This window comes from Notolepis coatsorum, assembly GCF_963971535.1.
Source record: "Notolepis coatsorum genome assembly, chromosome: 5".
Classification (NCBI taxonomy): domain Eukaryota; kingdom Metazoa; phylum Chordata; class Actinopteri; order Aulopiformes; family Paralepididae; genus Notolepis; species Notolepis coatsorum.
Genome location: NC_140169.1, coordinates 18,347,514 through 18,367,543, shown reverse-complemented (window position 1 = coordinate 18,367,543; position 20,030 = coordinate 18,347,514). Strand labels below are relative to the sequence as shown.

Genomic DNA, 20,030 nt, shown 5'->3' with positions numbered 1-20,030 from the left:
GATGGAGTTCTTGCAATCTGCCTTTGACATTGTTCAGTCACATCTTACCCAGCTTAAGCTAGTGTTAAATGCTGGCAAATCAAAGTTTATGCTCTTCTCAAATGGGAAGAGACTCCCAGCTGATCTTCCCACACTGGTTACTGCTGGAGGGACTGACATCGAAAGGGTTGCTTCCTACAAATATCTAGGCATTACAGTGGACGAGAACCTTACGTTTAAATCTCACATAGACAAACTTGTGTCAAAGCTAGGGCTGGGCGATATGACGATATTATATAAATATCGGGTACAGTTCATTAACGATACACTTTTTCAACGTATCGTGGATATCGTGATGTTTTGCCCAAGAGGATTGTGTCGCGTCAATCTGTCCACACGTTACTCGTTCATATCTCAGCCCGTGCTGAGATATGCCCATTCCGCGGTCTGTTAATAAAGTTTTCAATCAGACAGATGTATGGAAAGGCTTTTATTATAACATTCGTTGTAGTAAAATCATTATGCCTCATTTAGTCATCCTGTGGAGCACTGGTCTCCTACTCGACGGCCGCGGGGAGCTAATGTTAGTAGCTTTGTTGTTCAGCACACAGGACATTCAGGAAGTCAAAAAAATAGCGCTTGCCGATTGGTGCTAAGAACAGCAGGGCGGGGGCAAGCGGTGTGACGTAATTGGCAGACTCGACTGTCAATCAAAATGATTATGTTTCCGTCAGAATGAATGAATGAAAACTTTATTAAAAGGTTGCAGAATGGGTACAATACAGTACAGGAGGATGAAGACCAGAAAAAGACTTTCGGCTTTTTTACATAAGGGTCCTCTATTTTCAATTCATCAAAACATTTAGCGACATACATATATACAGTAGTTTCATAAAAATGCTAAAATGCTATTGATTGATTAATTGATTGATTGATTGATTTAAAACTGTATTAACATATTGCAGAATGGGTACAGTACAGCTCAATACATACAATTGTTAAGGGGATGCAGACCAGAGAAAGACTTTAGTCTTGTTTACATCAGGGTCCCCCATTTTCAATTCATCATATTTCATATCTAAATCATATAATATCTCATTGCTAAATATATGCAATATATAATCTAATAATCTAAATCTAATATATAATATAAAAATGCTAAATGCATGGGTATTTTATTTTGTCTTTAATGTTAGCTTGCAAACTCAAATACTGTCTTGGTAAGCCTCATAATGAATTGTTTGGGGTAAAAAAGAAAAACATTGTGATGTGTATCGTGTATCGCCGAAAGGTCAGAAAATATCGTGATATCATATTTAGGCCATATCACCCAGCCCTAGTCAAAGCTGAAGCTTAAACTCGGCTTCTTTTTCAGAAACAGGTCCTGTTTTTCACTTAAAGTGAGAATCACTTTATCAGTACCTTAGAAAGCTTGATACTGTGTACCATTCTGCCTTACGCTTTGTCACGGGATGTGGAAATCGAGTGCACCATTGCACCCTATATACCATTGCAAGTTATCCATCTCTACAAATACGACGATTTTCTCGATGGCTCTCTCTGGTGCACAAAGCTCTGCTTAAACTGGTTCCCTCGTACCTAAGTGTGCTTCTGTGCACAAAGCAATATAAGTATGCCCTTCGTTCTCAAGCTGTTCTAACACTGGAAGTTCCCCATATGAGAACTGAATTGGGAAAAAGGGCTTTTAAATATGCTGCTCCTTCATCTTGGAACAAGATACAGGAGGACCTAAAATTACCAGGACTGGTCACCCTCGGAGAATTCAAAGCCATTTTAAAATCCTACGAACTCAGTTCCCTTGGTCAGTGCAACTGTGTTTGATCATTTGCCTGTTTGATAACTTGCCTGAAATTGGAGCTTGATGTAAATGTTTTATCTGTATTTTATTGTGATGTTCTTTTTTATGTTGAAACTTTCTGCTGCCTTGCTTGGCCAGATCGCTCTTGAAAAAGAGATTTTAATCTCAATGATGCTTATCTGGTTAAATAAAGGATTTGATTGATTGATTGATTGATTGATGTCGTTTACAGTTTATTATGCCACCTATGCAGCTAGTTTATTTTGTCCATTCTCTGCCTCTGCCACAAATGTATGTCTTAGTTATAAGGTGGTTAGTCACAGTCAAAGTTAAAATCTTTTCACTATCAATATATTAAATTAGCCATTGTTTTTGTTCCCGGCCCCCCATACAATGGCTTGGAAAAAATTTGGCCCTCAGCCAAACTTAATTGCCTACCCCTGGCATACTGGGACACTGAGGGTGCAGTACCGGCCAGATCCTGCTAGTAGGCAGTATCGAGAGTGCAGTAAACCCTGTTCCAGACCGGGTGTTACGTTTAAACCGCTCCGGGCGCAGTTTTTTAGTACAGGGAAGCCTAGGGCTTCACTTGATCACATTGAATCGTTTTCGAGACAATCGATGGATGTGTTGTGCTGGATTATGTCGTGGACCAGATGGACATCAGATCATACCTGTCAACCCTCCTGTTTCTCCCGGGATTCTCCCTTATTTGACCCTTCTTTCCCGCCGTCCTCCCGTTTCAATATTTTCCTGTAAATTTCCCGTATTTTGCCCTTCTTACTAAAAAGGCTGTGAAGAGGGCCTGGAGCCCCCGCCAGTAGGGAGCCCCCCGAGGGCTGACATAATGACTGTACTCAACCAAAGCGACCGCAATTCAAATGGATGATATGCAATGAAACGACTGTAGGAAACCCCCTTAGGGGCCCCATGGCACTTGTGTTTGGAGAAAAAAAACAAGAAAAATTCTTCACGTGTAAATGAAACTTTGAGCCAGCAATACCTACATATAATAAACAAGCAAAATGAAGAGGATTTATCCATCTGGAGCATAAAAAAGATGGAGGATAAAAGAAAGAAATACAGTGGTAACTAAGTATAGCATAAAAGCTACTGAGTGTTTAGTAATGGTATAGCCTTAATTAATGGGTGAGATTAATATAATTATAATACAGATTAATATATATAAAAAAAAATTATTATAATAATAATTCTGACTACAGCACTAAGAGACAGTCTCTTTAACAACGAACCAAGGTTAGGAGATATGGCATTTGGCCTTTACTCTTCTAGTTCTAGTGTGAAAGACATAACATAAGCCTAGACCCGTCTTTTGTTATTCATTCTAACTGGGGCATAATTCTTGTTTACCTTTTATGTCATATCTGGTGTCTAATTTATGTCATTTCAATTATGTATTTAATGTGTGTCCGACCAAAAGCTCTTTGTCACTTTGTGGTCAGAAGCTTTGTGTGTACAACATGATGTCTCTGATTATAAACTGATCACGCTCACTTTCTGGTCAAACGTTAGCATGTCTGATTATAACCTGAGCTCTGTTAACACTTTGAGTGCCAGCCACGAGAAATCTTGTTAGTTCATGCTATGTGTTGAGTGCCAAGAACGAGAAATCTCGTTATTTAATCATTCTTTTTTTTATTATCGATTTCCATTCATTTTTCATCAATCTAGCCTCACGTTACCAGTGGGGATCTGTCTGAGCTCGAACAGAGAAAATACCGCTCCCTATCGTCTCTCCGGATGGTATTGCACCCATTGGATTGGACTGAATGAAATGGATGGGGAAAAAATAGTCCAGAATCCACATTTTACTTGTCAGGCATGTAACCGGAGACGATCCCAGTCATTGCCCACCCTCAGAACAGCGTGGAATATGTGTTACCAGTACACAGCGTTGGATCAATAAACGCAATCGATATTTGGAATGGCGATCAGGAATTGGAATAATCTTTTTGGAGAACATCTGATCTGAGGTAAGGAATCTATTTTACCAGTCTTGGGATAATCAGAGTTTTTTTCACCTATATCTCAGTCCCATATGTGTGTGTGTGGCTGTGAGTGTGTGTGTGTGCTGATCAGGAAATAAGATAATCGATTTTTCAGCCCGCTTCTCTAGCGTGCATAAGTACACATATACTATCGATAATCTAGCGTTTATTTGAAAACTATTCATAAATAGGCAGAAAAATTCCGTGTTTTGTGTATTCCAGTAAAGCGCGATTCCTGCAAAATCTTTTTTTTCTGGAAGTTTAAAAAAACGAGTTTTTCAAAATGGTATAAAACGGAAATGAACCGATTAAAAAAACAATCCGTTTCGACAATGTTGACTGGAAACAAGTCATTGATAAGCGACAGGCGTATTAGACACATAGCCATAATTTAAGATATAGTTTATGTGTTCGCAAATGTGATCGCCCTCCCATTGACTACAGCGCTGGCACTCAAGCGCTATTTCTGGCGCCCCCTGCTGGCACTCAAAGTGTTAATAAACGATGTTTCTATACTCAGGGCCGCCTCAGGGGGTGTGCGAGCAGTGCGGTCGCACAGGGCCTCGCGGGAAGGGGGGCCTTGCACAAAAAATAATTTAAAAAAATATTTTTTATTTATTATTATTATTATCATTATTTTTTTTTTTATTTTTTTTTTCGAGGCCCCCCTTCCCGCGAGGCCCTTTTTCATCACAGACCTAAAATCTAGTTTTGCTTATATGCTTATATAATTCACATTAGACACGTTCCTGGCTCTGAGGCTCTGCAGGCAGCAGAATTGGTTTCAATGAGGGGAGGGGTTACAGCCAGGAGCATCTGTTGAGTTCATTGTGTGTGTGCCGGGGGGGGGGGGGGGGGGTGACTCATTGCCAGACGTGAGCGATTCGACTCACGGCAATGAATCGGCTCTTATGAACGAGTCGCTCATGACCGACCCATCACTAGCGTCTGACTATTTCGCGCGTGCAGCATTGGAGCTTATGCCAGCCAAGATGAAAAGGACATCGTTCGGCAGATGGACTGAAGATGAAAGTTGTTGCATGTTAGACAGTTCAGTCAGGCTAGCCATCCCGGCTAAAGACAGGGACAGCTAGTTAGCTTTAGCTACGTTATAATATTAAGTGTGGTTCAGTCGGGATATAGCCATGATGATGTCGGCTAGTAGCTAGCTTAGCTAGCTAACCTAGAGACAGCGCGTGCAGCCAAGATGAAGAGGATGGGCCTTCGGCAGATGAACTTCGTCAACTCCACGCGGTTGTCTCCATCCTCTTGGACGTTTGGTGCGTTTTTAATGCACTCTATTCTATTCCCGCCGTGGATCCCTCTCTCTCTCTCTCTCTCTCTCTGGAGCCAAACTGGCCGACTAGCTGTTGTAGTACTAGTAGCTAATGGTGTGTGGCCTGGTGTCAGCACCTGTATTGCTTTTCTCATGTTGTACAGTTTTTCAGTGGTAGCCGCATAGCTTGCTTCTGCGTTAGCTAATGGTTAGCGATAGCCGGGTTGAGCTAACTGTTAGCCAGTTAGCTGTTTAGCTACGACGTTAGCTGCCGGCTGCGCACGTTAGTTTGATGCTATCAGTTAGCCTAGAGTTAGCTGTTAGCTTGTGCTACGACCATTGACATTAGCCGTGAGAATAGCAGGGGGTTCTGGCACTCTGACTACGACATCATCTTTGACAGAAGATGTAGTCGGGCCTGCACCATGACAAGGCTCCGGCCATAGCTTCTTTTTGTCCCGCCAGCGAGAGGCCTTTCGTCAACGTGGAGACCTGTGTTGCGGCCTTTCGCCCTGCGTTCCTTGGTGCAGGTAAGATGAATGAAAATGTAATGACATTACCCCACTCTTCCTTCCTTCCCCTCCCGAATGTTTTGTTAATAACGATGTTTTTTTCCAGGCAAAACATATGTTACTTCACAACATTTGGAGATACGACATGTGCTGTGTGTGAATTGTCTTGGTCGTTTGTGTAGCTTGGGTAGCGTTGGGCTGTTGGCCAAAGCTGTGTGTGGCCTGGTGTCAGTACCTGGCTAGCCTATTTAGCTGATGTCGGCCATTGGCTCCTTGCTGCTTTGTTTTCTCTGGTATAGACCCTCTTCTCTTTGGATTTAAGTGTTGATCTTTGTCCTTTTGGATCTATGTATATTCATGTTGCCTTTGTGAAGTTATCTTTTCCTTCTGTTTTGTTCTTCCATTAAAAGTTGAATATCTTTGCTTATCTCTCTCATACATGCTCTCTCTCTAACACACACACACGACAAACACACATGCTCTCTCTCTCTCTCTTTCTAACACACACAGTCTGCCTATGGCGGCCTTTCTCGATGGCTAGGCTGTGCTCGCTGAGTCTGTACCTAGTCAAGGATCTTCAGTCACAGTGCTCAGGTATTCTGCCACTGTGTACTCTCTGTTTAGGGCCAAATAGCATTTCAATTTCTTTCCAATGTGTCTCTCTCTCTCTCTCTCTCTCTCTCTCTCTGTACACTGTATATTGACTGTAGAACGGGAGCTCTCTCTCGCTCTCTCTCTTGCTATATGTTGACTGTATCATGCCCAGCCTCGGGCAGCGCTATTATTTAAGAATATGTTGACTGTATGAAAAAAAAAAAAATAAAAAAAATAAATTATATATATATATAATATATATATATATAATATAATATATATATCGCGTTTAAATCTCGCACAGGGCCTCGCATTTCTCCCAGGCGGCCCTGTCTATACTATAACTGACCCTATCTCAATTTCTACAGCTTACTGTCATGGCTCATTTTAAATATTCCACAACAGAACTATTCGGTACAACCCTAGGCCTAAAAAAATAATGGTTTGTTTCCGGTTGCCGACCGACCCTGCCGATTTAGGTGTGACCCAATATATTTTATGAGTTTAAAAAAATAAAAAAGAAAAAATAAAGATTTTCTTTTTTTAGAATAAAGTTTCATAGAAATCTTAGTCAAACCTTTAGTATTATGGATATTAAACATGCCGGCAGCGTACATGCATCCATGTTGTTGTGAACATTTTAATTAAATAAAGAAATTCCCTATCAATAGTCGCCGTGGGAAAGAATAATAATAAAAAAAAAAAAATTCCCTACCTACCCATGGCATTAACTGACAACCAACAGGAAACAAACAATATTTTTTGTTATGCCCTAGCATGTTTTGATATTGTCAATTATCTCACTTTTACTAGGTGACTAACTCAAATATGCCACCAGAAAAAAAAGTAAAATGGACATAGGGAAGTTTTTTAGTCAAAGGGCAGCAGAGACAAGTGATACAGGGACACAGGTAAGGTCTTATAATGGCTTAGTGATTATAACAGTGCAGTTCAGCATTCAGTAACCCATACTTTTTGTGAACGTGTTTTTGATACTACATTCTGTTGAACACACACCTCAGAACCAGTAAGGAAAATTGGCTCAATTGCAAGAACAATAATAGACAGTTATGATATTACATTCTGCTCAGCATAATTTGTATGCAAAATATTGTGGTTCCCTGCTTTAGTCTGTTGACACATTTCTATACTAAATGTTTTTGTAGTCCTGTGTCATACCTAAATGTCATATAAGTGAATTGTATAGAAACAACTCACCAAAAGTGACTATTGCACTTTGAAACCCACCCTCTCTCGCTGGGAAATCTCCCTTATTTTAAAATCCCAATGTTGACAGCTATGCATCAGATGGACCAGATGGCGATCAAACAATTGAAATATTCTTTTTGGAATACCCCTGACCACAGGTAAGGACTATGTTTTCATACCGATCCAGCTAATCAGCGTGTGTTGTGGTAATAACGAATGCCGTTACTGGCAATCAAAGCATCAGAAACGACCCCCCCCCCTTTCATGATGAAACATAATACCTATTATATACATTTGATTTGGAAATAGTAGCGTGTCCAGGGACGAAACGCCAATGCTTTTAGTAGAATTCACATTGTGTCCTATAGCCAGCCTCCCAGGATTTAGCCCGGATGATTCCGAAATTATACTTATATTCACCACGGCATAACGCGCAAACGTATTCATGAGAAAATGCATTCTTTTTTGCATCTTGGACAGAAGATAGTTACTGTCAAATGACCATAGTATTGTATCCATAGCTATAATATAGAATATAGATATAGCTCTACAAACAAGGTGACGCACAATGTGGGGGGGGGGGGGGGGGACTTTCCAGGCCAAGCATATAAAGCTGATTTGATTAATTTAGGACAGGTATTGTAAAATACAGGTGGATGGAGAAAATGTAACTTGGAAGCTGGATCAGTGAAGGGGGAAGAGCTAACATGGACATTAAGAGAAGAACCGGAATTGCAAAGAGCGCATTCTGGAACTATAAAGAATTATTGAGACGAAACATAAGTTGGAAAACGAAGACCAGGGCCCTCATTTATCAATTTTTCGTAGAAAGTATTCTATTTTCATACGTAAGCACAGAATTTTGAATGTGTGCACGCACAAAAAAAACGGGATTTATCACACGTGCGTACACAGGTCCTAGGGGTGGACGGTATAAACGGTATACGGTATAAACGGTATTAATTTGCTCTACGGTATGGATTTTGACTATACCGTGTAACCGGTAGAGCAGCTCTAAAATAGCAATGACGTCATATAACCACAGCGCGACTATTTCAATCGCATTTGCCCCTAAAAATAGATAGAATTAGTCATAGATAATAGATATGTGCAAACTGGAAAAAGTTATTTAGGAGGCTTCGCGCAGTGGGCGTGTCAACAAGCAATTGTCATTTCATAATAAACACATATCACAGCGGCGCACAGCAAGTTTCAATTTCAGTTCCTGGCATTTTTAACCAGTGGAGAAAGGTAAGAGATGTCCCTATCGTTTTTCTTATATGAATTATTCTACGTTAATAAAACATACCTGGTGATCAACTACAGTTTGCTGTAAACATTATGATATGCGTGTAGTGTTATGATAACGACGGCTGCAGCTGGAGCCGGGAGGACGGCTGCAGCAGTGGATTTGCGAATAGCATGCAGCTGCAGAGCCGCAGAGCCAGCGGCGCTTTCAGGTCAGGTCCGCTCAACAGCGCCCCCCCACCCAACGGCTGAAAGCTGTGACCAGACCTGAAAGCGCCGCTGGCTCTGCGGCTCTGCAGCTACATATGCTTCTAGCAAAATCCAGCATCCAGCCCGGCTGTTTGCAATGGGAGCAGCACGGACTCGGGACTTATTTTATTTGGAATATAATGACTTTATACGCAAAAGTAGCCTAGTTTTAAGTTAAAATATTATAAATCTACATGCCTTGAGGATGTCATTCTTTATATAGCCTGCCTATCAGGCAAAAAAAATTATTCTAACGGAAACACTGATACCGTGATATATACCGTTACCGTCTATGCTTCAAATTATACCGTGATATAAATTTTAGACCATACTGTCCACCCCTAACAGGTCCTACGCACACCTGTCTTCATAAATATCACCTTGCTCCTAAGCTTGAGCTCGTGCATGGTTTTAAGTATTTGCATACCAGAACCGCCCCGATTATCCATATATGGTCATGAAACACCCCCATGGGATGTGAAATAATGGACTGACCCGAGGGAATTGCGTGTTATGGAGAAATACGAGACAGGCTGACAGACATGTATACGTACGGTGATGTCGGATATGATATCTCTTAAAGACCATATTAACTAATAAAGCCCATGCTGGAATATGACTGCCTTTTTCCGTTTTGTTCGATTAATACCCAGGGATTAAAGTTCTCCTCAATTGTATTCCAAATCGCGACGGATTTTCCGTACATTTTCTACCTGCTGCATATGATTTCTAGAGGCATACAATCTATTTTGATGTCAGTATTGGGTAGCCTATATAAACAATAATACGAGAGCATATACAAGAACAATGAATCTCACTGCCATGTATGATGTAGCCTATACGCCATGTGTAGCCTGCCTATGTGATAAATACAAACATGAACTTGAATCCCATCATCATATTTACATTCTGTCCACTATGTTTATTACTTTGTTATTTCCCCCCCCCCTATCTATGTAAAGCGACCTTGCATGGGTCTCTTGAAAGACGCTATATAAAATGAAGCTCTATTATTATTATTGTTATTATTATTATTATTATTAAAATACTGTCTTTTACTGTTAGTCTCAGTGAAGTTTCAACGGAGCGAGGTAATCTATTCTAACCAACAAATTGAAGTAGAAAGCATTTCGTTGTGGCCAATCTTATTTGGAAACATGACACAAAATAATAGTATGTTGCTTTTTATTTGAAACAATATTTAATCGCGTTTGGTGGAGGTGGGCGTTCTGTAACCCCTTTCGTGACTGTGATGCACCGAGTGAATCCACAGTCACTTGCTCCTCAATAGGAAACCAACCTAGATTTACCCTGAAGGACTGGTTCTAACCGAACCGTTCGTTATACAAGAATCACAGAGAAATGTCAAAGGTACTCACATTTGCACGAGGGTTTCGGACAGAGATACGGGATGGTTTGAAAGCTTGGCATTGCTAATAAACATTTTAAATGTTTTTTATAAACTGGTCAACACGGCATTATTTCCGGCGTTGGCTGCCTGATGTGATCACAGCGCATACGCATCATGCACACAACGCCGGAAATAATGCAGTGTTGACCAGTTTATAAAAAAATATTTAAAATGTTTATTAGCAACGCCGAGCTTTCAAACCATCCTGTATCTCTGTCCGAAACCCTCCTGCAACTGTGAGTACCTTTGAAACGTCTCTGTGATTCTTGTATAACGAACGGTTCGGTCAGAACCAGTCATTCAGGGTAAATCTAGGTTGGTTTCCTATTGAGGAGCAAGTGACTGTGGATTCACTCGGTGCATCACAGTCACGAAAGGGGCTAGGTGGTTGATGGTGGTTGAGAAATGAGAGAGAACCCTTGTAAGTTCTCTCTATTTATACACTGTGGAGCGCAGTTCTGGAAGGTTCTAGCCTGTTCTACTATATGACATCATACTGAAGCTTAACTTGAATTACACTATGACACGGCGGCAGTTACACTAGGTGTTCTGCGTAACTGCCGCCGTATCATAGTGTAATTCATTATAATTACACTACTGTCGCTATTTCACAATGAACTATAATGAATTACGGTTCATACAGAACACGCGCCAGTGTCAGGAGTAATGCACGAAAGCTTATTTCCGCGTTGAAACTAATGCATGAACTGAGGAGCGCATATGCCGTAGTAACGATATTCTACCACTGGGCGTCAGCTAAGCATGCTCAGAGCTGTGCGTAGACATAAGCACAAAGTCAAGTTCACGTTCAAATTGATAAATCCCACACTTTGCTTAGAAATGGTTGTACGCACGGGTTAAGCACATATCTGTGCGTACGCCACGTTGATAAATGAGGGCCCAGGATTTTGGAAACGTATGTTATGTCAGTCTTTTCATACGGAGCAGAAGCATGGACGCTGAATGAAGAGGCAAAGAGGATGATAGACTCTTTTGAAATGTGGACGCTGAGGAAGATGCTGAAGATAACATGGAAGGATAAGAATAAGAATGAGGAGGTACTGAGAAGAGCAGGAATGCAAGGAGGACAGCTGCTGGAGAGGTTAAAAAAGAGAAAGATGGAGTTGTGTGGGCCGCACGTTCTGAGAGGATCCAGCGGGGAGATGTTCAAGAAGGTGGTGATGGGCAAGGTGGATGGAAAGAGAGGAAGTGGAAGACCAAGAAGAGGCTGGGTAGACGACGTCTGTGATTGGAGCGGAGTGAGAGCCGGTAGGGCTGGGCGATATGGCCAAAAATGATATTGTGATAGCGATATCGATAACAATATCATATCACTCGATATTCGATATTATCGATATTGTTATAAGTTTTTAAACAACAGATGTATGTTTATTTTGCAGCAATTCTTTGTCGTCACCTGCTGGCTGTGGCTCCAGGGGAGTTGAACAGTTCTGGCTCTACTAGTTTCTTTTCTATCTTTTGGTGCTTTTTTGGTGAACAAACCACTGCACATGTGCACCGTGACTCGTGACTGGAGACTAGCTCTGCTAGCACACATAGCCTACTGTGTACAGACGGTTTCAAACTGTATTTTAAATTAGAAAGCAAACAAAATAAATGGACAAGAGAAAAATAAATCTCAATTTGGTCAGTATTGTCATTTGGACAAGCAAAGCCATTACTTTAAGTTGCAGGCAAGAAAGACAAGTCTGTCCACTGTCTCTGGTTTTAAAACTGCCCTGTTGCAGGTCACAAAAAAAAAAAAAAAAAAAAAATCCCTTTTCGATATCGATTATTAAAATATATCGCGATAATTATCGTTATCGTTATATCGCCCAGCCCTAAGAGGGGTATAATACCCCTTGGGGGTATTTACTCTGCTTGGTGGTTTTTTGGAGGAACAGACTGTTGCAAAGAATTATTTGAAGCCCATCATCTGTAGCCACATATAAGGGCTCATTGAACAATTTCTGAAATATTTTAAATTTTACTGGAGCCAATTATTGCATGACGCAACAGGCTGCCAGACACACACCGTCTGAGCAGGAGGGCCCCATTGATCTTTCGTGTGACGAGCTACTGAAACTAAGTCAAGTTCACTGGACAGGCCCTCGCAAAGATATGGATATATCATATCGTTTTGGCATTTCAATTTGGCAAAGATAACTTCACATTTATTGGCTATTCGTTTATCCCGTTTCCAACTCTGTATTGACAATGACATCCTGGTGTGACATCATCAACTAAGGCAACTTAGGACGCTCAAACTCAAACCTATTACATCACACTCTCTCTCTCTACGTTGTCAAACATGTACACTAAAGTTTTTATTTATAAGATTTTATTGTATTTCATGAATAAAAGTGTTTTTCAGAGATGGAAGTAACTTGAGAAAAGGTTTTGCATTTTTCTATTGCAGTTTTGCATTTTTCTATTGCAAAATGGTCAAATCGTGCAGACACATTCGGACCACTAACCAGAACTCCTGAGACAATCGACGCCACAGCGTTCCTCTTCTCCCCCAAGTCGACGCATTCGCACTCCGGCCAGCGGAAATTATCCAGAAAACCAGCCATCTGTCTGCCCCCTCTTGGCACTTCCTCCTTCTTTAGATCCTACAGGCACAGGTAACGCCTCCCCCTCTCGTCACTTCCTCCTTCTTCAGATCCTCCAGTCACAGGAGCGGTCCTCCCCCTCTCGTCACTTCCTCCTTCTTCAGATCCTCCAGTCACAGGAGCGGTACTCCCCCTCTCGTCACTTCCTCCTTCTTCAGATCCTCCAGTCACAGGAGCGGTCCTCCCCCTCTCGTCACTTCCTCCTTCTTCAGATCCTCCAGTCACAGGAGCGGTCCTCCCCCTCTCGTCACTTCCTCCTTCTTCAGATCCTCCAGTCACAGGAGCGGTCCTCCCCCTCTCGTCACTTCCTCCTTCTTCAGATCCTCCAGTCACAGGAGCGGTCCTCCCCCTCTCGTCACTTCCTCCTTCTTCAGATCCTCCAGTCACAGGAGCGGTCCTCCCCCTGTCGTCACTTCCTCAATGTCCGTTTCTGCTCCCTTTACGTTATGAGCAGATCACGTGATGCTCTGGCCTCGAAGGCTTTCACTGAAGGTGTCAACTGCTCCGTTTCCTGAAAAGATATAATGTAGCGTCATTGATACAGAGATTTGGATTTGCCTAATACACAAACATTGATTGATTGATTGAAAACTTTATTAACAGAATGGGTACAATAGATAGATAGATAGAAACTGTATTGCCATTTCAACACGGTTGATTGGGATTTGTCTTGGTGCCACATACAGTACAGACAATGTTAAAAACATACAATATAAAAACACAAGAATACAATCCCCACAATAAAAAGTTTTACACAAACAATTAAAAAGAAAAAATGCTACAGTACCTAAAATAAATTGCTCAGTGTTCCAGTTTTAAAGTGCATATTGCCTTAAAGTGCATGTTGGCTGGTGCTAGCCTGTTACAAAGGGTCAGATTAAACCGAATATATATATTTATTGCCTGAGATCCCATGTATAATATTTGTATATCGTTTGATATCCCCTGTATATTGATTAATACAGTCAGGGAATTGTACCCCTCAGTTACATAGCCCTTGTTGTGCAAAGTGCCTGTACATTTGTACTTGAGTTCAGCTGACGGACAGCCTCGGGATATGTACTGTTTTTAAAACGGGATGTCCTGCACCTGAGACTTTGGAGTCTTCTGCCAGAGGGAAGGGGGTTAAAGAGGTCGTAAGCAGGGTGGGAAGGGTCCCTGATCACCTTTTCCCCTTTCCGCCGGATTTGTGTGGCATAAATGGAGGCCACAGAGGGGAGCTCACAGCCGATAATTTTTGACGCTGTGCGTACAGTTCTTTCTAAATGTCCCCTATCATGGACGGTGGTGTTTCCATACCACACAGTCATTGAGAAGGTAAGGACACTCTCCACAGTGGCTCTATAAAAACTGAGCATCGCCTCCCTGGACACACCAAACTTTTTAAGCTGGCGCAGGGAGTGGAGCCTCTGGTGGGCTTTGCTAATTAAGAGGCTGGTGTTAACTTCCCATTTTAAATTATCACATATGGTGATGCCAAGGAATTTTAAACCGTCTACCCTCTCCACCTGCTGGCCGTTTATGTACAGAGGAGGGTGGACTGCCTCCCCGCGCCGGAAGTCAACTATAATTTCCTTTGTCTTAGAGATGTTTAAAAGCAGGTCGTTCTCCTTGCACCATACAGCAAAGCTATCGACTTCAGCTCTATAGGCCGATTCATCCCAGTTCTTAATTAGTCCCACTACTGTTGTGTCATCCGCATATTTAAAAAATCTGACAGAATCAGAGTGGGAGGCACAGTCATTAGTGTATAGACAGTAGAGCAGAGGAGAGAGAACACAGCCCTGGGGGGCCCCGGTGTTCAAGGTCCTGGATATAGAGAACAAATTACCTACTTTAACCACTTGTTCTCTGTCTGAGAGAAAATCTAGAATAAAATAGCACAGACTCATCAATTCCGAGCAATTTAAGTTTTTCAAATAGTTTAAAAGGCACAATCGTGTTAAACGCTGAACTAAAATCAATAAACAAAATTCGTACATAAGTGGCAGAGGCCTCCAGGTGCTGCAGGATGGTGTGTAAACACAGATACAGCATCCCCTACAGACCTGTTGGGCTGATAAGCAAACTGATACATGTCTAATTTAACAATACTAGATAAATGATCACAGACAAGCTGCTCGAACACCTTCATAATGACAGAGGTCAGAGCGACAGGCCTGTAATCATTCAGACAAGCAGTGCTAGATTTCTTGGGCACAGGTACGTATGACTATGGCAGATTTATAGCATGCCAGGACTTTAAGTGTGCTGAGACTGAGAGACCAATTAAAAAGATCTGTAAAAACAGTAGCAAGTTGGTCAGCACCATTTTTCAGGGTAAAAGTAGACACATTGTCTGGCCCTGCGTCCTTCCTAACATTTTGTTTGCGGAGTAAGGCTCTGACTTGGTGTTCCTCGACTACAAAGGGGGGGGGGGGGGGTTACAGGACCCATTCTATCAGCTACCCTAGGTTGATCACCTGAGTGCACATCAAATCTGCAATAAAATTCATTAAGCTTGTCAGGGAGTAGGGGGTCCACATTCTGAGCTGACTGTTTATTCTTGTACCCAGTAATCATATGTAGACCCTGCCAAACCCCTTTTGCAATACAGTATGGCTCAATACACACAATTGTTAAGGTGATGCAGACCAGAGAAAGACTTTCATCTTGTTTACATCAGGGTCCCCCATTTTCAATTCATAATGACATACGCAACATACAGATATGACATTTCTGACATACAGGTATACAGTACTGTTACATTTGTGACATACAAGATATGCAAATATACAGTACTGTTAAACAGAGATCCTAACAGAAAATATATACATACGACTCGAGGGGGAGGAAACTGTGCATTAGGAGGGGGTGGGTGGGTGGGAGGGGGGTTTTGGACATTTACGGGGGCCATACAGATATACAGATCATATATCATGACATTTATGACAATACATGACATACAGGTATACAGTACAATAATCACATTATGGATAGATGCCACCTTCAAGTTCTCCTGGATGGTGTGATTCCAACTTTTTGGAAATCAATGTAAAAAGTGTGCGGCAGGGTCGCCTCACAGCAAGAAGGTCCTGGGTTTGATTCCCGCTTGGAGACTAGGTTGCCAGGTACCCAGGTGGGGTATCTCCCGGGCCTTACTGTGTGGAGTTTGCATGTTCCCCCTGTGCCCACAAGGGTTTCCCCTCCAGAAAAATAGATAAACCCAATGGAAAAACATGCAGAACAGATTGCTAATGCTGTAGCGTCCCTGACAAAGACGGACAGGAGCAGTTGGATTGGTCCCCGAGGCGCGGCCCACGCTGCAGCCCATGTCTGCTCCTGGCTACCCTTGGGGGGAAGGACAACAGGATGGGTCAAGCACAGAGGCATTTCATCGGCGACCCAATACATGCGTGTGCGTGTGTGTGTGTTCATCTACATGACAAATAAAGACTTCAATTAAATTATTATAAAACAAAAAACTAAGATAATGTCAATGTTTTAAAAAGGCCCCCACAACCATCTGATGGGAATCAATTTAAAGGGTGAATACAAGTAGGCTACCAGTACCTTGGGTTGGTGATTGATGACCAACTGAACTCAAGTTCACCCAATATACTCAGTCAAAATACAGCAAACTTCAACAGCACCAGTATTTTATATACAACTATTTTAATCTGGACAAAATCCTCATAGAACTACTCTATAAAATGATGTTCTCCAACACATCCTATCCTTTGGCATTATATGCGTGTTCATGAGGACACATGAGACGAGACCAAACTGAAAGGAGCAGTAAGACGGACCGGTCAGGTCATGGACCTTATCTCAGTGGAAGAGCTTTATACCAAACTCATGGGTAATAGGGTTACACAAATCTTTGGTGACATCCATTGCATGGTCAGCTGAGGAGGCACATTCACATGGACATCAGAGACAATGAGCTCTCAAGTCTCAAGCAGAGCAAATGGACTTACATCTTTGTAAACGCCACTGAGGGACACTTGAGTCTTCTACGAGTGCACTGGGAAATGGCAGTACTAAACTGGTTTTATTTATTTAGTATGTATGTTGATGTTCCTTGTATGGCATGGTGTAGCCAAATACATTTCCCCACTGTCGGATAATAAAGTTGACTTATTGATTAAGCCTAGGTGGAAGTCTGCTGCACAGTTTCTTCCCCCTCGAATGTATATATTTTATGATCTCTTTCTCTTGTATGTAAAATGTCATGATGAATTGAAAATGGGGGACCCTGATGTAAACAAGACTAAAGTATTTTTCTGGTCTGCAACCCCTTAACAATTGTTTGTATTGAGTCGTACTGTATTGTACCCATTCAATCAATCAAGCAATCAATCAACCTTCAAGTAGGAATTAGAAGAACGGGAAGGCTTGACTTTTCAGAGTAGACCTCCACTGTACAACTAGTGTGACGATGACACAATTCAGGGCCAGTCAGATGATTAGAAATCCAAAAAGGAAACGGACTATAATTGTACCATTGTAAAAGCAGTTTTTACCTGCGCTACTAACGTTAGCTAGTTAGCATGGGGAATCGATGGTGTGGTTTGGGGTGTAACATTAGCATGCGTTAGTTATCATTACTGGGTAAACGTTAGCTAGTTAGCGTAAGCTAAGTTCCTGCAAAACAATCAAAGTCAAACTCTGATATTTCCGTATTAGCGTCACCAGCTGGACAAAATATCCCACCAGATAGGGTTTCCCCCTAGCCCGCCGTGAGTGACATGCAATACAATAAGATATGCTCATTGCTCACCTTGTAGCTAACAGTAAACAGTTTCCATTTAGTGACAGCACAGCAGCTAGCATTGAAAGCTAGGACCACAGCGTGTGGTGACGTGATGCTACCTGATGGGGGCGTGGTGAGAATCACACAGCAGCAAAGGTCCAATAGGTCTGCTCTGCGTGAGATCATTCAAATCAAGCACAATCAGATAGAAAGTTCGTTTTTCATACGAATATAGGACAGGCATATAAGCATTAAGCTTCAGCCTGTACCTTTTCAGTAATTGCCAAAACAAAGAACGTTTACCTTATTTACAGTCTGGAATTATTGTGCATTGTATTGTGTGATGACTAAAACTACTACTACTGAATGAATGAATGAATGAATGAATGAATGAATGAATGAAAACTTTATTTAACAGATTGCAGAATGGGTACAATACAGTACGGCTCAATACATACAATTGTTAAGGGGATGTAGACCTGAGAAAGACGTTTGTCTTGTTTCCGACATTTATGGCATAGGGACATATAGGTATTTAGTACTGATACATTTGTGACATTTAAACGGTGTTATAAGATTATCGTCTGTTCCTTTAAGAGGGAGGCACCCACGCATACAGGTCAGCTACGCAAGGAGCGAATAATGTGATGAGACAGTGTGTACACAGGAAGAACAACAGAAGCAGGTAGCTTGTTGTGAGATATGTAACGTTAGTCAACAGCATGATATGAAGAATATAATGGAAATAAATGCACAGTCCTGAAGATAACGGTTTCCAGTGGTTTATTGTCACCACCACACATCAAGAGGGAATTACCCCGGAGTCCGGACAGTACGTTAATAATTACGTGACTGTACATGACCACTTCGGCCCTAGAGTGAAGATAACACTCTCCTGTACTCTTACTAAGGTTCGAGTTAACACAGAAAAAGGTAACATTGGGGGCTCGTCCGGGATGGTAGGGGGCTCCATTATCTCAACAGACTGGAGAAACCCTGCTACAGCTCCTTTCTTGATGGTAACATCAGTGGTTCCTGGGTTAAATACTCTGATTGGTATACTCTTACTGGGCTGGGCTCCTACTAAGACCCGGGCCACCAGCAATCGGTGCTTCTCAACAAAGCCTTTTGTAGGGCATAGCATCACCTCTCCTTTCACAGGGGTCCGGAAATGAGCATTTCCCGGTATAATGTACTCACGTCCTGGTGCTAGAACTGTGGTGCGAGCTACTCTTACTGCATGTGCTCTCGGCCTGTTGTCCGGATGGAAGTATTGTATTTGTTCACCGAACAACACAATCTTTCGGTTGCCAAAGTCCAGATGTGCTCTTGACTGCTCTAAGAATGGATGGCCCAGGATGGCCTCAGCACTGCCTGGCAGGTCGGCAAGTATGAAATCTACACCCACAGTCTGGCTGCCAATCTGAACAGGTAAGTGAACTTCACCCAAAGCAGGGACATTCCCAGGACCAATGCCATGCAGGGACTGTACAGTTGATGGCTGGATAGGTGGTCTGACCTCCGGGTGGATAGAATTATAGTATCGCAAAGGCAGCACATTTCTCCCTGCCCCAGAGTCTAAGATGGCACAAATCTCCATGTCATACATCAGCAGGTGGATACACATTTCTGGGCTCTCACCTTTACCACTGGACCCTCTGCGTGCATTTTGGTTTTTGGAGACATTCAAAACTGTGTCCGCCTGCAGCTTAGTTGGGTTTGTTAGAGAGTGGCAATTACGCCACATGTGTCCAATACCCGAGCAGTTGTGACAGCGGATGCTATCCCAATTTGTATCTTTTTGTCTCCTTTGTTTGTATTGCGCGGGGTGGTTCTGGTTCTGCTTTGTGGGTGCTGGTGCTGCACCATTATTTCCCTCAGCTTCATCAGAGTGGGCATAATCGCGCACCATAGCCATTCTGGTTCTCCGCTCAGCTACATTCCGTGCTCCAGTCTGCATGAGCTGTGCAACGCTGGTAGCTGCTCTCCTGGTAGTTTCATAACGACGAGCAATGTCGTAAGCTTGGGCTAATGTGCGAGGTCGGTCTTCTAGGAGCTTCTGAATAATGTTGGCGTCCCCCATAGCATTAGTGAACACCTCAACACTGATTGCATCCTGCTCCTTTTCAGAACGGTCAGCGTATGCAATAGACACTTTCTCATATATGTCGTCCCTCAAGATGTGTAGTGCCTCACCTGGCAGGCGGATTCGTTGCCTTAACTCGATGGCAACAGCCACTGCATACTCTGATGATGGGCCATAAGCAACCTCCACCTCCTCAACAATGTCTCTGTAGTCCCAGCGTGCTGACCTTGGGTTGCGGTGGACCACTGCTCCTGCTGCACCTATGAGACAGAACCTCAACTGGACAGC

At 42.4% G+C, this 20,030-nt stretch overlaps 1 protein-coding gene across 1 annotated transcript in view; it reads right to left on the bottom strand.

The window, feature by feature from the left end:
* Nucleotides 1-17,781, bottom strand: part of LOC311228666 (transmembrane protein 50B-like) — a 55,710-nt gene extending 37,929 nt beyond the window's left edge. Inside the window, exons 1-2 of the mRNA XM_084314600.1 lie at nt 17,684-17,781; nt 12,784-13,432 (exon numbers count right to left, since the gene is read on the bottom strand). Of these exons, the coding sequence (XP_084170726.1) occupies nt 12,784-12,882 (99 nt within the window). The 5' untranslated portion in view covers nt 12,883-13,432; nt 17,684-17,781. The remainder of the gene's footprint in view (nt 1-12,783; nt 13,433-17,683) is intronic.
* Nucleotides 17,782-20,030: the final 2,249 nt, after the last annotated feature.